At 40.4% G+C, this 25,628-nt stretch overlaps 1 protein-coding gene across 6 annotated transcripts in view; it reads left to right on the forward strand.

Moving 5' to 3' along the window:
- The window catches only part of exp (expansion), a 319,500-nt gene that overhangs the window by 261,159 nt on the left and 32,713 nt on the right, over positions 1 to 25,628 (forward strand). For 5 of the 6 annotated variants that reach the window (XM_019059327.2, XM_072300032.1, XM_019059328.2 and 2 more), the window contains one exon: positions 24,180 to 24,337. In XM_019059327.2, the coding sequence (XP_018914872.1) occupies positions 24,180 to 24,337 (158 nt within the window). Of the gene's footprint in view, positions 1 to 20,538; positions 20,663 to 24,179; positions 24,338 to 25,628 lie in introns of those variants that run through there. The other variant, XM_019059330.2, reaches the window with a different exon arrangement.

Here is a 25,628-nt window from a genome sequence, read left to right on the forward strand (position 1 = left end):
CAATACTTTAAAATGTATTATTGCTATCAGAGCAAAGGTGATAGTGCTTCCCTGACCTGACATTTTTGGACCGAAACCCGTTCACAAAAATTCGGTCGACTTCAATTGGAAAAATGGTGCACTGGAAAAAAAAACACATTGGATCTAGAGCCCAGACTCTTGAAAACATTGACAAGAAAAAATACTCTTGATTCAATCGGATTTTTGCTTGAATCAAAACGAAATCTGCTTAAATTAAGAGGCTTGGTTCTCGATTTAAGCTTGATTCTGATTGTATCAAGAGTACTTTTTCTTGTCGATGTTTTTAAGAGTCTGGACTCTGTGTTTTTTTTTTCCAGTGTGATCTAAAGTTCCTAGTTTTTAAAACAAACGTGGTTTCGAGGGTGAATTTTTTGCATAGTACGAAGCAAATTCCTTAAAAATTTTCACGTGAATCCGTACAAATGTTCTATTGTATAAAATTAAATTGCCCGGTTTTTGGCAGTAGCTGATGTGGCTTGGTTCATTTCTCCTAAACGCGGTCCGAATGATTTTAAGCGAATAATATGAATACCGGTGCCAACTTCTCGCGAATTTCCCAATAGGTTATGCATGGAAACAAAAGCCCTCGGTGAAACGGTCCGGAGGAGGATTGTAAATTTGAAATAATTACAAGTTGGTATACGGTAAACATAACCTTTATATTGGGCTCACGAGTTTAAGTACCCACGACGTATTTCGTAAAATCAGTTTCTGCCGAGCAAGTGAGGAGTCGGCCGAGAGCTCCGCTTGTCTATACTCGGCCATCGCATCGTCCCGCTCCCCTGAGAAAGCTCCGCTTGGCATTTACAGCGTATTAAACGGGCAAACAAATTGCATGTTCCAGCCAGTCAGCTGCGCTTCAACTCGCACGAAGCTCGCCACTTCTTCATTTAAGTTGACGAGCTCAGAAAAGAGACAGAATAACACACTCAGGGCTGATTATTGAGATTAATAGACAAAGCAGTAGACAGAGAAAAGAAAGAGAAAATATATAGCGATCTTAATGGTGGAAGGGGTAGTTGCCGCTACTACTTCTTCATTTAAGTTGACGAGCTCAGAAAAGAGACAGAATAACACACTCAGGGCTGATTATTGAGATTAATAGACAAAGCAGTAGACAGAGAAAAGAAAGAGAAAATATATAGCGATCTTAATGGTGGAAGGGGTAGTTGCCGCTACTACTTCTTCATTTAAGTTGACGAGCTCAGAAAAGAGACAGAATAACACACTCAGGGCTGATTATTGAGATTAATAGACAAAGCAGTAGACAGAGAAAAGAAAGAGAAAATATATAGCGATCTTAATGGTGGAAGGGGTAGTTGCCGCTACTACTTCTTCATTTAAGTTGACGAGCTCAGAAAAGAGACAGAATAACACACTCAGGGCTGATGATTGAGATTAATAGACAAAGCATTAGACAAAGAAGAGAAAGAGAAAATGCAGCGATTTTAATGCTGCCGTGCTAAGGAAGAACGTCGTATGAGCCTTCAGATGTTGCCAAGTTTCCTCCGATAAAAGCCGAAATTATTGGGAAAATCGAGTATCTTTTTTTCCGAAATTATCAGACAATTTTGTACGCAATTTAATCTAAAATATCTGAAAATTTCAAGGAAAAATATGCATAAATGTTTTCGAAAATGCATGTTTTATCAAGGGAAATTTGGCAACTCTCAAATGCTCATACGGCGTTCTTCCTTAGCACGGCAGAATGGTGGAAGGGGTAGTTGCGATGGACAAAGGAGGTAAGTATGTAAGCAGTAAAACTTATTGACGATAACCCACGAGAGACCCAATACGTACTCTATCAGCCCCCCCCCCCCCCCCCCTCAGTAACTGGAACAGCCACCTGTTTCAACCAATAGGATCGCCTAATTTTCTCTCCGCTTGCCAATTGTGATAGTGAGGCCGCCGGGATCCCCCAGTGTAACATGGATGGCGGCCTTGCACATGTAACGAGGACGAGCGACGAGGATGTGCGAGTCCCTGGTAAAAATTGGCGATAGGAGCTGCGTTTCAAAATACCATAGGAGCTCTTACAGCCGACTGAAGAAGGCGATAGAAAATAATATAGCTGGCTGTTGAAAGTGGAAAAAATCATACGGCCGGGCTACACGAAGCGATAAAAAATTAAACAGCCGGGCAATAGTTCCTGTCCGCGGGCTTTACACTTTATCGCTTAGCTGTTGCTTTTTCGCCATCGGCTATAAAAGGCCATGACAAATTGTGTAGAAATTCGTGTGCTTTGTAAATCCTTAAGTTTATACGGAAATACCTTAATATTTACAAAACGCACATTATATTTTCCTTTACTACATATTTTTTTCATCAATTAAAATGAGAATAATCCATACAGAGTGTGCAAACATTTCAAAAGTCATGAGTTGAAAAACGCTGACTCCACGAGATTAAATATTAGAACCTAACACAAAGCGGAGCGGCGGCGTGCTGACGCCTACAAACCTAACAGGGATACTTCACGCACTGCGCAATGCGTGAAGTATCCCTGTTAGGTTTGTAGGCGCCAATGCGCGTTTCGCGTTGGCTGCCCGCCCGCCGCGCTGCGCCGCAGCGTAACACGGCGCTTGAAGCAACTATTTCACACCAGAGGTATTGCACAGTATCGTACGAAATTGAAGGCGCTCCAACATATTAGGAATGGCAGGCACCCTTCAAAAGTACGGAGCTTCCCTCGCAAAATAAATCAATATACTATTGCCCAAAAAGAGAGCGGTAGTCCAAAAACTCACTAATTCCTAGCATCGGTAATTAGTAACGGATAGCATACACTTTATCGTCAGGCTGTTGCTTAGTCGCCATCGGCTATAAAAGGCTATAAGACATTGTGTTGCCGGCTATAGAAGCTATTGGAAATCTTACAGTCGGCTGTAGGTCTATGGTATTTTGGAACACAGATTCTACTGCCAATTTTTACTAGGGGTGTCTTGGATGTATTTGAGCTGAAAGGGACTGAGCATAGTTGAATTAAATCCAAAGGACTTTTAAATGCGAGGAGGTTGTTTCGCAGTGTATGATCTGTGCGTCCGCGTGTTCGATAGCATCTTAAATCTATGGCTATTCCTAGACTTATCAATTTTTCACCTTTGTTAACACAGGCACCTTTTTTAATGTCTACTGCTCGTTAAGGTAATAATGATTCTTAGGCGGACATTGGGTCCCATTTAGACCCTAAAGAACCCCTATAAATGGCAGCAACTCCAAAGAGGGTTTTCACCCTTTTCCAAGGTTATAGCGTGTCGTACTTTTATTACCGACCTCGCCCTATAAAAGGTTTAACTAATACAGGTATTTTCGAATGCACAAAATTTGTTTTAAGACTGACAACGAGTTTTCACGTTATTGTTTGCAATTAACCCCCCCCCCCTCCCCTTCCAAACCCCCTGTCATTTTCAATAATCTGCATGCAACGTCTGCCGCCCCCCCCCCTTCAAGAGCTTTATGAAGCCTAAAATGGCTGAGCCAATCAGAGTAGGGCCCCTCCTGTGACCGTATTCACCCTTTCATCTCCGGTCTCCTCAAGAACAAGACAATACGTAACCACCGTTGCCAGACGTGGGAGTCCTGGTATGTGACGGGTGGTAAGACGGAGCACGAATTGGCGACGGTGACGGCGATGATGGCGGTCCGGCGGTGCAGCGCCTCGAGTGAAAGAAAGTGAAAGCCGACGGCCGATTCTGATTGCTACCATAACGTCAGAGGCGTAGTCGCCGCGGCGATATGCAGATCGGCAAATTGCGGATTAATTTGCATCAGGAAAAGGAAGCAACCGAGACAGCCCGGATCGGTGCTGTGCTGACTCCTGACTGACCACAGTTCGCTTCCCTCGCCTCAACAGTGGACACACTCGCCAGCGTTCATTGTGCTCGATGGGTCAGCTCCACAAGTTATGGAATCGTGTTTGAATGGCGGGATATTGTAGATTCGCGAAGAATTATTGGTTGAATATGTATTTGCGGATGATGTCCATCTACGTTGGAACATTAAAGATAGAGCCTATCAGTTTAAGAGTAATCGGATTTTAGGATCGGAGTTTGAAAGCCTGTTCAGGGCTAATTTCTTGCCCAAGAATTATTATTATTGGAGAAAGAAGCAGTGGGCAAAAATTACTTAGCCGGAATAGAGGGTTTCTCCCAAGTTCTTCGTCTTTTTCTTCTTCTTCTTCTTCTTCCTCTTCTTGTCTTCTTCTTCTTCTTCTTCTTCTTCCTCATCATCTTCTCCGTCTTCTTCTTCTTCATCTTCTTCTTCTTCATCTTCATCTTCTTCTTCTTCTTCTTCTTCTTCTTCTTCTTCATCATCTTCTCCTTCTTCATCTTCTTCATCTTCTTCTTCTTCTTCATCTTCTACCTCATCTTCTTCTTCTTCTTCTTCATTTTCTTCTTCCTCTTTTTTACTACTTCTTCTTCCTTTATTTCCTCTTCTTTTTTTACTACTGCTTCTTCCTCTTCCCCACTTTCTGATTCTTCTCCTTTCTTATCTTCTTCATCTCCTACATCATCCTCATCTTCTTCTTCTTCGTATTCTTCTTCTTCCTCCTATTCTCCTTCTTCCGAATTTTAATTCATCCTCAATTGACACAAGTCCGGGTTCCTATAACTAGAGTCTATCTGACTAAAATCAAATTGCAAATAAAATTTGCAACAGAAATCCTCGAAAAGTATTCTCAAATTCTCCAGAATGATGATCTCCCGTGGCATGGCAAATTTCTGACGTCATTTTTTGGAGATTGTCTTAACTCAGGTTGAGGGTGATTGACGGGCAACATATTGAATGCAGGGGAATATCGAGCAGCCATGCATGAAATCCGACCCGAGCTTAACTGCTAATTCGTGACAGGAACATAATAAGAGAGAGCTTGATTAGTGAGTCGCACCGTCAGACGTGTTGCGGCTGATCGCTCTCGGTTTTCGGGATGACTAGCGCCACCATGTCACGTGATTAGCACCCAATCATCTGATCACCGGAGAAATTTCAAAGCTCCGGTCGCCATGCATGATACCGTAGATAAAGCTTATGGAGATTGACGAGACAACATAACTCTACGGATATTTTTGAACGTAGTCTACATTCAGCGAAGATATGACAATCGATAATAATGGATGCTACGAATACTAATATTTCGAGTTTATTGATCGACCGACGCATTGACTGATTTTGCTACTCAATCAGCTGATTTCCGGAGAAATTTCAAAGTTCCGGTTGCCATTAGAGACTGCACATGATAAGGCTGATAGAAACTAACAAGGCAGCGTAAAGCGATGGGTATTTTTGGACATAAGTCTACATTTAGCGAATCGATGACTGTCGAAAATTCGTAAATCGAACACTTTTGTTTCAATTTTATCGATTTACTCCGATATAATTCGACTGATTTTGTCTCATCGGGCACTTTGGAATTTGTAGTATTTTCTCTTTATTCGGAATTATGAATTATTCGTCTAGCAGTCGCGTAACCAGGTGGCGAGAGAAGTCTCAGTCCAAGGGATCTGAGCCCTCCCTCATGACCAAAACATTTCCCCACGAAAAGTCATTCTCTGTGATTTTTAGTTTCATTTATGATTGGACTCCTCTCCAGAAGAACATGTCTGGCTACGCCTTTATGCTCGTCTTACAATCAAAATTTTGGACTTAATATATTTTGCGAAACTGGTGTAACTGTCACTTCAATTTCTAAAATAGCTTAAGTGACACGCTTCTTGTGAAATGACACAAGTCATGATATCTTTGCAGATAGAGTTTCAATCATTTTCACCAAAAAAGATGCTAATGACCTTGGTACGTTCATGTTAAAAAAATTGACGTAGATGACACATTTATTGCATACCCCCCCTCCCCCTTCAGGTAATTTCTGAGTTCACGTAGAAGCGCAAAGAGCTGAAGGCTGAAGGACGAGCTGGACCCTTGACTCCAGCTGACTCACCAGAGAAAGTGACGCAAAAACAAACTTAACAACCGACGATGCGATGCTCGCATCAGAAGTTGTTTGGTCAGTTGGTAGCTCTGCTTTCATTCAGATTACGGACTAAACACAGTGCAACAATGTTGCCACATTAGCCTCTACATGTTGTCTCCCGCTTTTTTCCATCCATCAGAAGGATAGGATTGAACGATAGTGATGTATCTTGGGCCTTTTTAAAAGAGCCTGCGTATTCATTGGACGAATTTAGCTTAAATTTAGCCACAATGAGTTTTGATTTTGGCTACCCTGTCGAAGCGGTCCTGCGTGAATTTGCCCAGATTTCTACGGGATTGGACAATCAAGAACCAAGGTCCCACCCGGAACCCTAAGAGTTCCTTCAGGTTACTGCCGCTGTTCTATGGGTTCCGATTGGTTTCCTCGATAACCCCATTGGGAGCCACAGGACATGGATAACTTTCTCTTCTTATGGGTCCCAATGGGTCCCTAAGAAATCCCAATGGGGACCCACTGGAATCTCATGGGAACTCATTGGAATCTCATGGGAACCCATCGGAATCTCATGGGGACCCATTGGAATCTCATGGGGACCCATCGGAATCTCATGGGGACCCATCGGAATCTCATGGAGACCCATTGGAATCTCATGGGGACCCATTGGAATCTCATGGGCTCCCATGGGGAACATTTTGTCAGGGTAATTTCATGCTGAAGCCCTACCGCAAATTTAAGACTGGTATTATATTGCCGAAACAGAGCTTTTGGCAAAGTTTCCCTTTCAGCATTCTTTCAGATGGGTCCGTTCAATATTTTTAAATAGTCCGTACACGAACACTGACCATCCTCACTTTTTGTCACTTATGTAGAGCTTTTCCTGGACGTATTAGGAATGCGAACATCTCGATTTCGCCAAAGTTTTTAGTCATGACCTTTATGCTTTAAGCTCCCGTCATAGGCACTGCGGTTTCGTCTGATCCGAAAACGCTTCAAGGCGAACAATCCACGATCTGCCTACAGTGGATGCACTTGTGCAACGCGCGACTGACTGCAGCAGGCGCCGGCGCGTTGCCGTAGAAACGCACTCCTGGCCCGGCCGCTCGGGGAAGAAGAAGAAAGTGTTAGCGATTCGATGACTCTCGGTTTCTCTTCCGCACGGAAACCGCCGGCTCGAGTAATTCCACAATTTTACTTTTTTTAATTACGCTATATTTCCGTTAATGGCGCGAACGGTGATCTGGGGCCGCCTGCCGCCAGGTGCTAGGTCATCCATAGTCCGCACTTGAACTCGAACTCTCTTCGAGGCCTCGCACCTCGGGCCGCTGCGCCGCTCGGTCGGAATGTTGGTGACCTCCGACCTACCCCCAACCCCCCGCTTCGTCGCCGTCGTAGTCCGAGCTGCAGAAGGTGGAAGCAGTCGGGATTGAACAGAAACGAATGTGTGGTGTCAGGCGCAAAATCCCCGAGGGTCAGAGAAAATAAAGTGCACTAACTTAAAATCTTAGTTTAAATAAGGATCAGTTGCGCGGGTCATGGAATTGTATTTTGATTGTGGAAGCTTTTAGAATATCAGAAAATAATAAGATCCGTTAAATCGCCAAGTCTCTACGTCCATACACGTTTTGTCGGAAACTAATGAGTGATCCTAAATGAGATGAAACTAAGACGGAAAAAACCACGGTGTACACTCATGAATTGGATGATGTCATTTTTGTTCCTCCTGTTTGTCAATGGGCAATATTTCGGCTGATATTGGGCGTAGATTTTTGGCATCGGAACAGATTTTATTAAGTTTTGTAAATCTATAAGCTTAAACGACCAAAAGACCATTCTGTGACCAGCCATTTGACTCATTAAAATGCTTTTTAATTTACCTGAAAAACAAGTATGAAAAACTGCCAGCATTGTTTTCTAAATCCGATTTTTGCCTCGAAGCACCGTCTTAAAGTTTTATTTCTGGAAGTATGTATCCTACACGTTACTCCTTAGGACACTAACATTGTGCACTAACTAAATTAATCCTAGACACAGATTATAGTCTATGATGTGGCGGTGATGTTTACAGTATTGCCGTGCTAGGGAAAAACGTCGTATGATCAATCAGAAGTTGCTATATTTTCTTCGATAAGAACTGAATTTACTTCGAGAATTTTGAGTATTTTTTCAGAAAATTTTGTTCGCAATTGAATCTATAAGGTCTGATATTTCAAGGAAAAATCTGCGTAAATTTTTTTAAAAATAAATATTTTGTCGGGTGAAATTTAGTAACATTTGAATGCTCATAAGGTGTTCCTTAACACGGCAGTGCGGCACCGCAACATTTTGGTGCATAACATCAATTAGTTGTGCACGACACCAATTTAATCGATGCACACAACACCAATGAGGTCAGTTGACTCAGTATCAGCAATTGTTTCTTCCAGCGTGCTGCACCAGGTATAGCTTTCAAGCTGCTTTTTGGGCCCACGGAGGGTGTTGGTGGGCCTAATTTCGATCGCTTTAGAATGGGACATCGACCGCTGGGCCCTCACTTGCCCGCGCAATATCGCACCGGCCGTGGCGAGGTGATCTATGAATGAACGGCTGTTATTAACCGGTGAAATATGAATTGGGCATAATCTAAATCGACCGCCCGCTCTCCTGTCGCCGGCTCACCAAGCATGACTGTCGGATTTCCTGAAAAATCTAATTTACACCCATGTTATTCCATGTTAAAAATGCGCGTTTTATATTTGATCTGCCGACCACGTCTTCACGCCTTGCCTCTAACTGAGCCGTAACTTTGCCTCTGGTGAGCATATTTGGCGCCAGATTGCTGTTTTTAAATCTACGTCGGGGACTTTTTAAATCATCAACTGATAGCGAGGGATCCTCCACTTTGAAGATTCTAAGGGCTTATTTTTGAAATTTATGACAAAGCAATAGATAACAACGACGACGACGGGAATACAGAGCGCTCTTATTGGTTGAAACGGATGATTTATCGTCGAAGAAATAAGAGGAAAATGATGGACTAACCAAAGAGTCTCTGCTGGATTGCTGCGGTTAATCTGTTACTTACCCTGTTTGTTCTTTGCAACCTCCCGTTTCCGCCTATAAGAACGCTTCAATTCCTCTATGGACATAGCTCTGTCTGTCAATATCAAAAATTAGCCCCCTGAACTACACGAGGAAGAGCCAGGCAAGAGCCAGGAATCACTTCAGAGACTTAAACGCAGCGTAAGAAAAGTAGGCGTGCCGAGGGCCGACTAACAACAACAACCCCTTTGAACCAATGCAGGTTTGCTCCATTTTTCCTTTGTCTTCTTTGTCGATAGTATTGTATATAAATTTCAACCATCCACCAACTAATTACCAAAAATTTAAAAGTTTTATAACCAAACACTGTTGACTGCAAAGCGCTCCTCTGATACCTATACGAATCCAAGCTTTCCGCTTGTTTTTCTACCTATTTACGAACGGACTCTCTACAAGGCCGTTCATTAAATACATGATGCTACGGGTGAAAAAATCGGGACCTGCTTCGCAAACCGTTATGATGGGGGGGGGGGGGGGTTGTTCCAAAATTAAGCGTCACTCATGTATGAGTATAACGCTCAATTTTTGATATGAACGGTCTCATACTTAAAGGCAAAAAGGCAAACGTAGATAAAATCTAATAACACACTCATAAGTTCTTGATAGAAGTAGGTGGCACTTCAACACGTGGTTTATTTCATACTCAACCAACAAATTTTGAAGGGAAAAAGAGAAAAAAAATGTAGGAGTCAACTCTTCTAAAGTTTTTTGTTGGAATCTTTGTCAATAATTGTTTACAGGTTGGACTCTCAGCCTCTCCGACTCTATAAAATAAAGTTCGATGTATTTTTCTCAGCAGAAGAAAGTTTAATTCGATGAAACTCCATTTAATACATCTGAGTTCGGGAATCTCTAGAATTGACAACACAGTCGCGTCAGCGGAGCCACGAGCATGCGCCATTTAAAGAGGAACGTTGAGTAACCCAAGTCACACCGGGCTTGATAAAGTTCTGGCTTGTGGAGGCTCTACATTGCACCTGAAATCCAATTCTGATGTGAACTCAATCTAAACGTTGCCGCTTCCGTGCAGAGCGTCCTGAACAAATAATAATTTTTAAAAAAAATCGATTGCGTAGACATGAAATCATACATGTTATACTTGAGGAAGAGAAAGACAGAGGGGGGCTACATTTTTTGCGTGATAATCGTGAAAAATATTCTCGAAAGAACTTCAGTGGATCTCTTAGTGTTTCAAATAATAATTTTAAATGATTTGTTTTAGAAAAAACCCTGTAAAAATTTAAAGAAAAGTTTAGCAAAAATTATAATATTTTTGGTGAACGACTGAAAAAAGGGAGAGTGCTTTTTCCCCACTTTTTAGAGTAATATGTGAAACAAGCATTTACCTAGATATTTTAGTGAATTAATTTATCTTTACAATTATTGTAGTACTCTGCAGAAAGAAGAGCCTGAGTCAATAAAAATTCAAAACTGAATGATTCATATCAGAGCAAAAGGCTCGAAAAGGCTTGAAAATGTCGTATCGAACCCGATTTATAGTGTGCTCTACAATTTGTAGCCCATGTGTATAATGAAGTGTCGAAAAAAGCTGTTGGAAATTCTAATCTGCCATGTTAAGAGCGGGAACTTTCAGGTTATAGAGCCTATGCAACTTTCCTTCTCCTATTTGTACAAAAATCAATTAAAGTTCTTGCAAGTTACATTCTTTAGAGCGTTAGGGAAAGCTTCTTGTTGATATCTTAAAATCCGATCGTAAATGATCTATCCAGTCGTAGAGTTTTGATAATTTTGCTCAAAATTTTACAATCGATATCCTCGTGATGATATTTGGCTTTTTTAAGAGAACTTGGCAACGCTGGTTCCAGTTATGCAGTGCGGCTGCCGCTAAGAAGCTGCTCGATCGTGTTTGATGTCCGTTGAGCAACGATTCATTGCAGTTGCACGCGCAACGCATCGTCCTGATGATTGGTGGAGCCCGCACATGTATCGAGAGCACTTCATATTTGTTCCACTTGCGTCTGCTACGCTTTAAGCGTATTTTGGTTGATGATCGGTCGAGCAAAAGTGCGCGGTCGAGCAAACAGGGCGTTGTTGTTGTTGAAAGCAGTCGTCAGAATCCGACCAATCAGAGATGAGTTGCGAAGAGTTGCCCGGATCATAAGAAAATACGAAAAAGTCATCCCGGTTCTAGAAATTATTATTTTAATTATTAAACACGAAAAAATTAAACGTTTAAACTATAATAAATGACAGGTTTGGCGTTTGGCGGTCTTTCTAATATATTTAGAGGTTAGGCATTCGGCATTGATGCTTGTTGAATGCCATCATTCACATCGGGGTTACTCATGATCCTACTTTTTGTAGGGTTCACTTTTGGCTCCAACGTTTGTAAGAATTCCACCGTCCATCTGTCTGGTGAGTCCCGAAAAAGTTTGATCGCGTCAAAGCAAAATACGAAAATAGCATGATCCACCCATTTTGGTTCGACCGATCATCAACCAAAATACGCTTTATAATGTTACTCCCTCCCGCAAGATTCCTTTCCATAGTCTTATTTATCGATGACTAAGAGCTAGGCGAATTCTATTTTGAGGTTCGGAACTACGTCTGTGCTCGCACATTGCAACTGCGTTTTACTTAGCTATAGTCACAGAATGAAATCTGACCGTCAAACGGGCGACGTTGCATCCCATCAAATATAAGGAAAAATGCCGTATGTACAAGCAGGCGTTGCCAATTTTTTTGGAGTAAATCACAAATTTTCGGGAAAACTTGTAAATATTTTTCTTCCAATTTTTCAGATAATTTTGTTCGAAATTTCACCCAAGGCTCCTGAAAATTTCGAGGAAAATTATTTATAGCTTTCCTCGAAAATAAACATTTTATCGCGGGAAATTTGGCAACTCTCGAATGTTCATATGACGTTTTTCCTTGGCATAACAGCACACTAACCTCGTCTGTTCGATGGCTAAAATTGATCGTGTGATACTATAGCTTTTGATTTCGGAGCTTCCGATTCGATGACGGACGAGTCTCAACACTGATCTGATTTTGGTACCACCTCGCGAGATGGTCCCTAAAAAGGTTTGATCTGTAGCAAGTCATCGGGTTTGGTTGGTCGGATCCAACGGCAGCGCTGCCGTGCTAAGGAAAAACGCCGTATGTTCCTTCAGGCGTTGCCAAATTTACTTTGATAAAACACAAATTTCCTAGTAAACTTATGAATATTCTCCTTCCAATTTTTCAGATAATTTTATTCGCAATTTCACCTAAAGACCCTGAAAATTTCAAGGAAAAATATTTGTACCTTTCCTCAAAAATGAACATTTTATCGCGGGAAATTTGGCAACCGTCGAATGTTCATACGGTGTTTTTCCTTAGCACGGCAGAGCGGTGTCCGTTAGTGTTGATGGTTGATGAAACAGAATCGGACAGTATTTCTCTGGAAGGATCTAACCTTGAAATGAAAAAAGTCAAATAATGCGTGCCTCAAATTGAGATGTTTTCATTTTCCACTCATGTTTGACAGTTTTGAAGCAAAATTAACCAGAGACCCTTAAAAATATTTTTCTTTGACATTTTCAGACACTTCAGATAAAATTACAAACAATATTATCTGAGAAATAGGCAGAAAAATTTTCAAAAATTTTCCTGAAAACTAGTGATTTGTCAGAGGAAATTTGGCAACGCTTGAAGGTTCATCCGGTGTTTTCCCTTTTCACGGCAGAGATCAAACATAGCATCATAATTCCGCTGCGCTCTAGTTGGAGCAGTCGGAATGAAATGAAAGAATAAGCGCGCGTCAAATCGCCTTCATTGGTGAGAACTGCAACACGCATGACTCAGAAGCGCGTTTAGTTGCTCAGCAAAGAATTTGCGAACACTAGAAACAAGAAGTAGAAACTCACTTTGATCTAAATCTTTCGCGTTGTAAGTTGCGAATAATGAAATCTCTCGATTTTCAACTAGTTTGTCAAGATTGTAAACAGTGTTTGAAAATGCAAGGAAAAACCTTTGAACCGTTATTCTCACAAAATTTGAAACCAATTTCTCATAGTTTTCCGTAATATTTTGTGTCATGCATGACTGTGAATTGCCACTAAACCTTTAGAGTTTTCTCCGTGCAACGAGGCACTTTTATGGTTTCGCCAATAACAGCACCTCTCAATTGCAATATCTAGTTCAAATGTACCCCTAGCTGCACTACTGAGTGATGTCAGTATTTTAGCAAAAATTGTTCTATGACTCGTTTGCTTACTTCAGCTACTAGTGCATGCCTTAATTTTTAACTTGTCCACGGCTTTATTCAAGAGGAGATTGAATCATAAAAGTAAATTCCGATCCGAAGTTAAATCATGCGTTCAAACTCTGTCAACGCGTAATCGCGAACTATGCTCATGTTTTGTAACATACGTAATGGCCGCCGACGAATAAATTACACGTATTTGGTACCACCTCGCGAGATGGTCCCTAAAAAGGTTTGATCTGTAGCAAGTCATCGGGTCAGCGGGCTGATTATTGGAATTGATAGACAAAGAGGACATAGGGGGTATGGAGCGATCGTATGGTTGCAATGTGTGGTTCTTATAGACTAAGGGAGAAAATGATGGACTAACTGTCGAATTTCTCGTGGGTTGCCGTTAGTTAGTCTATTACCTACTGCCCTTGTCTATTGCAACCACCAGCTTCCACCAACAGGTTCCCTTCATATCCCTTTTGTCGTCTTTGTCTATAGCTTTGTCTATCAATTTCAATAATCGGCCCGCTGGTTGGTCGGATCCATGAGCGGTGTCCATTAGTGTTGATGGTTGATAAAACAGAATCGAATAGTATTTCTCTGAAAGGATCTAGCCTTGAAATGAAAAAAGTCAAATAATGCGTGCCTCACATCGTGATGTTTTCATTTTCCGCTCATGTTCGATAGTTTGGAAGCAAAATTAACTAGAAATCCCAAGTGGAATCCTTTCTGAATTTTCTTTACTCACTGTGCGTAAATTACGCATAATTGGAAGATAACATTTTGACTAGTTTTCCTCAATGGAAATGAAACATAATTGAAGGCTCTGAAGCATTGCAATCGAAAAACACGTGTTTGCACTTGTATCGATTGATATGCCAGTAGGTACTGTAAGCACACTGACAGACACATTGTAAGAGTGTATCATATTTCTAAATTTATTTTGTGCAGTCAATCTCGATAAAAATAATTACGCAGAATTTCTCGACTACTTTTCAGGACCGGACCTAGGCAAATTTTTACGGAAATGCTCAGGTTTGGCGGCACCAAATTGAACATAAAACTCAAAACATATTTTTTATTTTAACATGTTTTTCACTTCAAAGTAAAAAATTGAATTGGACGTAAAAACCCGCCAGAAACACGATTTCCAAATATTTATACACGTAAGATCATTTTTTTTTAACTTTAACTCCAGTTTTCTTTTTCATAAAAATCGGGGAGAAATTACTTTTTTTTAGTCTAAGAACGATTTCAGCTATAAATACAATTCTAACTAAGTGACCATGCTTGAACACAACCATATTCCGTTTTCATTATCCCGACTATTCTCAGATTTTAAGTATTTTTTTACGGTTGCTTTTACTTAAATGTCCGTGCCGGAGATATTTTCATTTTTGGTCAGTTATTTGTTCGCTTTAGTAGATTTTATGGAGGCTCACCGTACCGCGAGACTCCTAGCCCTGAGATTATAGGTCGGTGGCCAGATCAACCATCGCATCATAATGCCGCTGCGCTGCAACTGCAGCAGTCGGAATGAAATGAAAGAATAAGCGCGCGTCAAATCGCCTTCATTGGTGAGAACTGCAACACGCATGACTCAGAAGCGCGTTTAGTTGCTCAGCAAAGAATTTGCGAACACTAGAAGATTTTTATCTTAATCTTAATCTTTCGCGTTGTAAATTGCTAATGAGAGATTTTCAACTTGTTTTTCAAGATTGTGAACAGTGGTTGAAAATGCGAGGAAAAACCTTTGAACCGTCATTCTCACAAAATTGGAAACCAATTTCTCATAGTTTTGCATGATATTTTGTGTCATGCATGACTGTGAATTGCCGATAAGCCTTTGGAGTTTTCTCCGTGCAACAAGGCACTTTCATGGTTGAGCCAAAAATAGCACCTCTCAATTACAATATCTAGTTCAAATATACCTCTAGCTGCACTACTGAGTGATGCCAGTATTTTAGCAAAATTTGTTCTATAACTTGTTTGCTTACTTCAGCTACTAGTGCATGCCTTAATTTTTTACCTCGTCCACGGGTTTATTCAAGAGGAGATTGAATCATAAAAGCAAATTCCGATCCGAAGTTAAATCATGCGTTCAAACTCTGTCAACGCGTAATCGCGAACTATGCTCATGTTTTGTAACATACGTAATGGCCGCCGACGAATAAATTATACGTACGCATGACTTCGCACAGCGGATAACGACTCAATCTTTCGGAAGTAAGCCCTAAACGTCAGTTTTCAACATTTCGACGCATGTTTTATTATTTCCCTTCCATGAACTTCGCCGCGGCTTACCGCTTCTCCTTTCCACCCGTCCATAAAAGGAGAAAATAATTTTTATTATGACGCTCCCTGTGTCCTATGCACGGAGGTTTATCCCTCAATCCAGAGCTTGATCCGGAGTTTCAGGAACAATCCCGCGCTGAGGAAAAACGACTTATGAACTTTTGGACGTTGCGAAATCTCTTTCAATAAAATACTAATTTCCTGAAATATTAGTGATTTTTTTTTTTATTTTGAATTTATCAGAGTTTTTCTCTCGATTTAATTTCATGTGCATGAAAATTGAGAAAAAAAAATTCATTTTTTTTTAAAACAAAATTGAATATTTTATCGGCGGAAAATTTGGCGTTGTTCGGATGCTCTTATGTCGTTTTTTCCTCGGCATGGGGGATCGGGACGCTTTACACGCGTATACAAAGATATTACAGGAGAAATAATTATTCTCTCTCACACGAAATCATAAAATCACATTTTGAGCATAAATTTCCGGAGGAAAGCCGTAATGAGAGCTGGAGATCGGGGATTTTTACGCTTTCTCGGCGGTGGAGAGCTTACGCGCTCTGACGAGCGATGATAAAAGTTGAGTCTGAATTTTTATTATTATAAGACGGACCCCAGGGAGTTTCATGATTCAAAAGCGGAGTTGCCATTCGGGTGGAATTCGTATTGTTTTGTCGGAAAATGAAGTCATTGACTCGTGCTACTATAACTCCACCTAGGATCAAAGTTTCTCGCGAAAATCTAAAGTCGAGAGATGGGAACGGGAATTTTTGGGAACATTCCGGTGACCCTTTAACTTGTGATTCATTACACCCACGCACATAAATATAACGCACATACATACAGATGAAATTTTAAGTGTCTATATTGATTCTCATATGAAATTTTAATGAAGACATGTATTCTGTTGTGCTTGATTTTGCACCTTGTCTAAAGGGTCCATTTTGTGAAAATGTTCCGATCATTCTGGAAATGTCGATCATTCTGGAAAATGTTCCGTTTATTCTGTTCATAAAGCGGAAGCGGAACAGAACAATTTGACGTATTTCTGCTCAACAGAACCAGGGACAGATGGGAAAGAAGGGGTGTGCTCGTTAGTCGACGGCCGTAAGAATGAACGAGAATCATAAAGCGCCAATGACGTCAGCGGTGACGATTTTGCAACGCATTAACTCATTGAACCCTGGCCACAATACTCTTGTCGCACGCTCATGGCTCATGAATGGCGCATACAGTTTTCACGTACAATTAGTTCCGCTTGGTAGAATGTAAAATCCCGCTTTTCCATTTCCCCTACACAGGAAAAAAAACACATTATATCTAGAGTCCAGAACTCCAGACTCTTAAAAACATCGACAAGAAAAAATACTCTTGATTCAATCAGATTTAAGCTTAAATCAAGAACCCAGCCTCTTAATTTGAGTGGATTCCCTTTTGATTTAAGCTTATATTTGATTGATTCAAGAGTATTTTTTCTTGTCAATGTTTTCAAGAGTCTGGACTTTGGATCCATTGTGTTTTTTTTCCAGTGAACTATAAAGCGCCAATGACGTCAGCGGTGATGATTTTGCAACGCATTAACTCATGAGCCCTGGCCACAATACTCTCGTCACACGCTCATGGCTCATGAATGCCGCATACAGTTTTCACTTACAATTCCGCTTGGTAGAATGTCAAATCCCGCTTATCCATTTCCCCTACGGAAATCACGCCTACTTTTACATTGTTTCTTATGCAGCTTTCTAGAGCACACCCCATCTTTCCCACTCGTCTGTAGTTCTGTTTAGATCCAGTTACACGATCAAATTGAGCCATCAAATTGGGCCTCTCATCGGTCGTCGCATCCTCACCTCAGGTCTTTTTCCACCAATCAGAGCTTCAGTTTAATGGCTCAATTTGATCGTGTAACTGAACCTTAAAGCAGAAATACGTCGGATTGACGGCAACGGAGCGTACTCCAGGATTTCCAGGTTGAGTACTTAGCGATACCGAGCCCCTTCCAGGAATAAACGTCAGAAAGTTAATTACAGGAGTTTAATGGTGAAGGACCAATATTTTATAATTCATACGCGCTCAGATTTATGGCCAGGTCGTTGCCGGCCGATCTGCTCCGCATTTCGAGTCTCCTGCTTGTTTACTTTTCGCAATTTACTGCCGGGACACGAATCTTTCGTCTATTCAACCGTTAACACTAATTGATTCTCTCTAAGGTGCGGGTTTGCCTTGATGGGAAAGTCCGTGGAACTTTTCATCCCCCTATCCAGCTATCAGTTATAAGTTATGAAGAGGGTTTTTTGAACCGGATTATTTTTCAATTTTCAAGTCTAGCCTGTTTTAAGTGCCGAAAATATTATCTTTTTGGTGCAAGGATAATTTACCCCCCTTTCCCTGTGCGTCTTGAAATGTTAGTTCCAATTTAGACGTGGAAGTTTTAAGATAATACAACTTCAAATGACCTTTATTTAAAGGAACCAATAATAGTAGTTCTTCTACAGGAAAAAAGACTCGCATTGAACACTGGAAAAAAAAACACATTGGATCTAGAGTCCAGACTCTTAAAAACATCGACAAGAAAAAGTACTCTTGATTCAATCAGAATCTAGCTTAAATCAAGAACCAAGCCTCTTATTTTAAGCGGATTTCGTTTTGATTCAAGCAAAAATCCGATGGAATCAAGAGTGTTTTTTCTTGTCAATGTTTTCAAGAGTCTGGACTCTAGATACAATGTGTTTTTTTTCCAGTGTGCCGAAAATATTATCTTTTTGGTGCAAGGATATTTTGCCCCCCTTTCCCTGTGCGTCTTGAAATGTTACTTTCAATTTAGGCGTGAAAGTTTTGAGATAATACAACTTTAAATGACCTTTATTTAAAGGAACCAATAATAGTAGTTCCTCCGCAGGAAAAGAGACTCGCTTTGAAGTTCGCATCAAAATGACTCACGGATACTCTTTAAAAGTGTGACGAGTTTTTTTATCGTAGAAAATCACAAAAAATCATATTCTACATTATGTTTTAATCCCTAACTAACCCAGTCGGTCAATAAAATTCAAACGTCCGACATAATTCAGTCTCTTTCTGCCTAGACCAACATGTACCCGCCAGGCAGTCTTAGCGATCACATGTCGGGAGGGAATCAGAACTCAACGATTATAGCATTGGCTTTACGAGGATAAAAAGTGTCGATCAACGCCACCACGCCCAAAACGTTGCCAATCTGCTCTCGATAAAAGGGACCTCTGTATCGTCACCTTCCAGGCAAAGTATCACAAGCGCCATGCAACGTTTAAAAATTTCCGCCGCCATTTTATTTTTTTAAAGAGAAATTGTTCAACGAAGCTGTCCGAAAATTTCACTGAATTTTCTTTGTGCTGCCGATAAAATTTAGTGAAATTTCCAAACAGATTCAACCAACAATTTCTCAGTAAAAAAATAAAATAGCGGCGGAAATTTTTAAACGTCGCATGGCGCTTGTGATACTTTGCCTGGAAGGTGACGGTATCACGATAAAGCAGCTCTCTGAACCTTTGCAAAGGGAGGTCTACGATGCCACAATTTTTCGACCAGTCACTACACCCTGATTCCTTGCATTTTGATTGTCATTGAAGTGCGCACTATGACTTTTCCACATTCATACAAGCAGATAGACTACGCACATGGACATGTTTACGTATAAAAGCACATGTTCATAAGAGAAAATCAGTGGCTGATTTATCATCTCTGAGGAAAGGGAGGAAAAGGATTCTCTCTGCTAAACATGGTCTAAATTTGATCATAGATTTGGTTCTGCCTGCTCAATTTTCCATTCAGCATTCACATAGAAAAGTAAAAAAAGTGCAATTTTACGACATTATATTGCCAAGACGATATAGGTAGTAACGGATCAACAAACGATGATTTAGTGGTAACTCCCAGGGTGGCAAAATTCCATGAAAAATAAAATCTTGAAATTTCAGAACTTTATGAAAGGCATTGAAAAATACCGGTTCCTTTTCATGTTTCGCAAAATGTGAAAATTGTGACTTCCTTCTATTTGTTTGTGTTTGAGTTCAGATTGCATACACTGGAAAAAAAACACATTGAATCTAGAGTCCAGACTCTTAAAAACATCGAAAAGAAAAAATACTCTTGATTCAATCAGATTTAAGCTTAAATCAAGAACCAACCCTCTTAATTTGAGCGGATTTCCTTTGGATTTAAGCTTAAATCTGATTGAATCAAGAGTCCTTTTTCTTGTCAATGTTTTCAAGAGTCTGAACTCTAGATCCAATCAATGTGTGTGTGTGTTTTTTTTTTTTTTTTTTTTTTTTTTTTTTTTCAGTGTACTCCAGTCCCTGATAAATATGGAATATTTCACCAGCCTCGTGAAATTGCACTGAAATTTCCAATCTTTCATTTCTTTCTTACGTTTCGTGCTACCCTGGTAACTCCACAGAAAAAAACAGCAAGATCCAAAACATCCACATTGCTAGTCGGCAACCTTGCTGATCTTGTTGTTATACTTGCGACCGACGTCTACAAACTGCCAGTAAAAATGATAAATTCCTTTACAGATGTGCTTAAATTTCCCGGTGGCCTAGCAACAATGCTCGTAATATTATTAGACCTTCAACTTTGTCTCTCTGCTGGCTGCCTCCGGTTATTGGCGCACGATTGCCGCAAATTTTTTCAACATCTTCAGTCCTATTCGCAACCGCCTCGCTCTCAGCTAGCGCCGAAATTTCTTCGGCTACGATTGCAACCGCGGACAACAGTTCTCGCGAAATTTCACAGTTTTTTTTTTCTCGAGTAGGTTGTTTTCTCCTGGCGGGTTCGCGCGAAAATTTCTGTGCGGAAATTAGCATTTCAATACACTTTACGATACAGATTTTAATACCTTTCTCCAAATCGGTGTTTTGATTCTTTAGTGTAGTGATTGCAGTGGAATAACTCCGCCAAAATTCTTTTCTCATGCTCTGTTTTTTTTCTTCTTTATCGTTCTCCGGTGATTCTCCTTACGCATTCAGCTGGTCGAATTTTCGTCAATTAATTAATTCAATTATTCTGAAATATTCAGCTAGTGCACTCTATCGGCCGATTTTTGAGAGGTTTTAAGTGCGAATTTCACAAGAATGGAAGAGGATCCTTCCATCGAGAATCTCATCCAGGTAATAATCTGAACTATGTCTGACACGAACAATTTTACAGCATGGCTAAGAATAATATTCGTCGTCAAAATCGAAAAATGCGTATTGCAATTATTGCGGCGTTGCGAATCTTCGCCTCTTATGAAAGCGATCCTACAATCAAACTTTTCTGTGAATTTTTCTTTCTCATTCAAATATATCACTACAAATTTTAAAGGAAGTATTTTTTTTTGGGGGGGGGGGCTTCATAAAAATAAAACATAACCGGAAAAACATTTTATTTAGTTTATGAAGAATCGCTGAAGTGGTATTGGGCTTACCCACACAACAGTTCATTGAAAGGACCTAGCAACCAGATGTAGACTGAAGATTTTTGAGAGTTGAGATGTACTCCGCAGGAGGACGCTTTTTAGTGAAAAAAAGGCATCAAACCAAAACTTGAGAAATTCAAAGAAACTTTTCTCTCTGAGTGCTGCTTAACAGCTTAATGACGTGAAGTTGTTGCATCTATTATATCTGGTCATCAGTGCCCACCGCCAGGAAATAGTTCGTTACCGTGTGAAGCACATTAGAGAAAGGGGAGGACGGTTGAGGATGGAATAATTGAATTACCTTGCACTCACTTAAACCTTAATATCTAGCCCCTGGTCAAGACTCAAATCACATTAGGCGAATGTGCGAGTGTTGGGATCCCTGTTTTCCGAGTTGTTTTTACTCTAATTGTTGATGTCTCTGACACCTGACGTGGCGCACAGTGGATCGAGTCAATTAGGGAGGTCGGACATGAAATTTTTGACTAAAACTGCAAATTTTGATGTTTATTTCGTCACGATTTAAATTATAAAGGGTGGTCTTAGAAGAAAATTTTACGAAAAAACCAATGGAGCCACTTTTAGAACCTCAAATTTTGTTTAAACGGAGTTGTAAGCGTTTAAAGTTTCCAAATTTTGTCCGGCCTCTCCCATTGACGCGATCCACTGTGTGGCGTGGGTGTAAGCAGGCCGCTTATGAAGCCTAGATCAACAATTTTTCAAATGACCTTGATCGACCCAATGGCATCATAAAGTATGAGTTGATCTATCCACGGAGAGTACTTTTTTTTAAAAAAAAATCAGCGTATAGTCGACTGTACATAGGGCTTCAGTAGTCACGTGTCTTCTCGAAACTTGATCGAATGAGTCGATCAAAAAATGCGCGTTATATATAGCAAAATGAATGTGTTTAATTTGTCTTTAGTATATTCTTCCTAATCCAGAGTAGATCCACAGAAAGTTTAAAAGCGTTCTCTAATTCAGTTTTCTGTGAAAGAAAAAAATGGGGAAAACCACGAGAGGATAGGCAACGTGAAATGCAGTCAAGGTGATTTTGATTAATATTTTTCTGATTTAAATGAAGTAACGCTAAGCCATTTTTCTACAAAATGATTTCTGTAGCCATAGAAACACGATTCCTCACTACAAGGAACATTTTGTCGAGAGCAAAGCGAGACAAACCCGCGCACATAAACAAAAAAGCGCTTAACAGCGAGGATAACGAGAAAGAAAGATGCACTCGGGTTGCGTCGGTGGGGAGCAATTATTGTTAAATTAAGAATGCCTCGAGCTATAGGTAAAACCGGAGTCAACGACCCGGCCCGGATGCCGAAGAACCTCGAATCTCCATTGAAATTACCCTGGAAATCCGACGTTTTTAACTAATCCGGCAGCGCTTCCTTGAGGATGATCCCTACTTCGAAACTTGAAATGCACTCCTAGAACATTAAATGCATTGTCCGTCGTACGAGGCTCTTTTATAGTCTAATTTCCGACTCCTCAGGATGCAACTCCTTAAAGAGTAACTTGCTCATACGCTGAAGATAAACCCAAATAAGAAGAAAAAAGACTATACCAATTACATACATATAAAATTTGAATACGTAAAAAACTTTAATCGTATACCTTACTATGGGAAAAAATGGTTTTAACTTGCAATCATTTGTCCTGGCTCTATCAGTTTCCTATTTGCTTCCATTCCCGTCGATTCTTCATTTTCTTTTCCATTCTTCTTTTTTCATTTTTCCCTTATTGTCATTCCCATCAATTATTAACGTCAAAAATGCTAATTTTTGTGTGGACCCAAGAGCTCCATATGAAAGAGCTGTTATGAAATGGAAGATGCTTTTGTGAATGTAATCAGTCGTGAAAGTTATTCTCGGAATTTATGGAGAGTAAATTAGCCAGAGATTCATTTACATGTCATCAATACATCGATAATCAATCATGCTAAAAGCCTGTTTTTTTTTGTTTTCTTTTTGTTTTTTTTTGAGTGGGCCACGAATATTTGATAAATTGAGTGGTAAACAGGGAGCAATAGTTTGTAAAACGTGGGGTTTTTCCTTATTTTGATCGCAACCGTTTTCCTCGAACATTCGATATTTAAATTGTACGTAAAGATATTGGTATTCAAATTTGTCAATTCAATGCATGTTTGAACACGAATGAGCACTTATCCATGTAATATTGATTTAAATGCGTAAAAAGAATAAAAATTTTGCAAATGATTTTAGGCTGCTTTGGCCTTTAAGAGTGTAGAATCATTTCAATCTTCATCAGACATATTCAGGAAATCTTCACGCAGTCTTTAATTTACTAGTACAGTCGAACCTCGATAACTCGAAGCTGAAGGGAAGCGATGAAAAATTCGAGTTATTGAGGTTTCGAGATTATCGAGGTTTCGAGTTAACGAGGTTTGGAGATGAAAAATTCGAGTTATCGAGGTTGGAGGTTCGAGGTAGGTGCTAGGTCAATTTAGAAAAAAAAACCGTTATTTGTCCGTTAAAAAAACCGACATCAGAAAATTCACTCTCCCGTTTCCTTTTGCAGCCACGTGCCCCGTCACTTTTTGAAAGTTCAAGGATCTTCTCCTCGTTTTTTAATATCGTTGAGAGGGTGCAGGGTGGGATACCGAACTCTTTTGCAATTTGTTCCTTTGTCTTCGCACCTCTGTTTTTTACCGCCTCCAATATGCTCACTTTTTGGGCGACACTCAACGCGGAACACTTGCGCATTTTTTTTAACGCGTCACAACATTAACTGATGATAAACTGATTAACCTGCCACCGCTGATTGCCTGCGGCCGCCTTGAGATTATCTGGGCCGAAGCATCCTTCGAGTTATAGAGGTTTTTCTCCAATTCCTTCGAGTTACTGAGGTACATATTTGACACATGGTAGTTGCCTTCGAGTTATAGAGGTAAACCGCCGATTCCTTCGAGTTACTGAGGTACAAATGAGCCTCAAATGTCTTCGAGTTAACGGAACAAATTCTTCGAGTTATCGAGGATTTTGGCCTTCTGCGGAAGGGAACGGACATTTTCTTCGAGTTATTGAGGTTTTCGAGTTATCGAGGTTCGAGTTATCGAGGTTCGACTGTATTAAAATTATCATGTTCCCTTTTCAGAAGTAAAATGTTTTGTTATCGTCTGTTTGTGAAAAGCCTCTAACATTTTAGCTGACATTAATCCCAAATTAATCATGGTCTCTTCTTGCTTTTTGTTTCAGGATCACATACAAGAAGTTTTAGACAAATGGACCCAAATAGACGACGAAATCTGGGCAAAAGTCATTGTGCTAGAAAAGAATCGGCGAGTAGCAAAAGCGTACGCAAGAGCACCTGTTCTCACAATTAATGGCTCAGAAGACGGTTTTGATGGCTTTAGGTAAGTTCCAAAACTAAAACACTTCATAAAAACCGAATTAATTATATAAAGAGCTAAATAATCCAAATTAGAAACCGATGATTGGACCGAGTTCAACAGAAAGGGACCAACCCACATAAAGTTGAAACTGAGAAAAAAAAGGTTTGAAGTTTTATTGCTTCATAAACCTCAATGTAGAAACTAAAATTTAACCCCTCCTAACACAGACTAATTTTTTTTTCTCAACTGTGAGTTTTTGGCAGAGGGATACATGCGACTAGTGGAACTCAATAACATTCTTAACTCAATTTTTTCGAAAATGTGGGTTGGTTCCTTTCCGATGAACTCTGCCCAATTTACACTCTCTCACAGCAACCCTACAGAGAGAGAAAACTTTACACAAAAATTTGATTAATACCGAAAGTAAAACACAAAATAACCCAAGCCCTCGGTTGACTTAGGAGTTTCCCAGTCTCTTCATTGTTTTCTGCGCTAAATTCACCGCAACTTTACACAAAATTTGGGTTCGTTTGTGTTTTACTTTCTATTTTAAGCAAAAATAACACAAGAACATAAATATTTTTATCAGTGTATCAGTGAAGGTGAGAAATTGTTTGCAAAGTGAAGAAAAGCGTATCGTAATCTGATTACGGTAATCATAACGTTTTATAAACTCTTCGCATTCTTCAGTGTACCCTTACTATCGGGAAAACGGATTGAGAGACCGTATTTTTGCTCCAAGTCCGCTGTTCTGAATGGATTCGATGCAGAGAGCCCATCGTGAAGCCCATCATCGGAGCACGTGCAGGGTGCAGCCGAGAGACTCAAACGCGGGTATAGAAAGATAGAAAGACGGAAGCGATGGCAGCACTCAACTCCAGCGCGGTTTGGCTGGGTTGGGTGCAGAATTCTGCTGCACTCAGTCAAAACAGCGTATGTGCACCCCGTTTCCATTACAGTTACGCGCTTCTCGGCAAGCACGGCAGAATTCTTTCGTCGGGCGGTTTTCCGTGAGCGAGTAGGATCACGGAGCCGGGTCAACCTCAGTCGGGCGGGGCGGCTCCCAATGCGAGAACAGCGCACCCTCTTCAGGTTTCTATCACGACTTAAGTGGTTTTTGATTAGGAGGGTAGACAGTTCCTCAATGGAGCACTAGCCTTCAGCTTCGTGCCGGCCGCGGATTGAAATGTCAGCCACGACCCGAGAAACTGTCATATTGTCATGAGAAATTTACAACGGCTCTTAGAGCCTCGTGAATTTCGACAGTTTCGACCCCCCCCCCCCCCCCTTCTCGTCACGGCGATCATGCCCA

The sequence above is a fragment of the Bemisia tabaci genome, chromosome 4 (genome assembly GCF_918797505.1).
Source record: "Bemisia tabaci chromosome 4, PGI_BMITA_v3".
Classification (NCBI taxonomy): Eukaryota; Metazoa; Arthropoda; class Insecta; order Hemiptera; family Aleyrodidae; genus Bemisia; species Bemisia tabaci.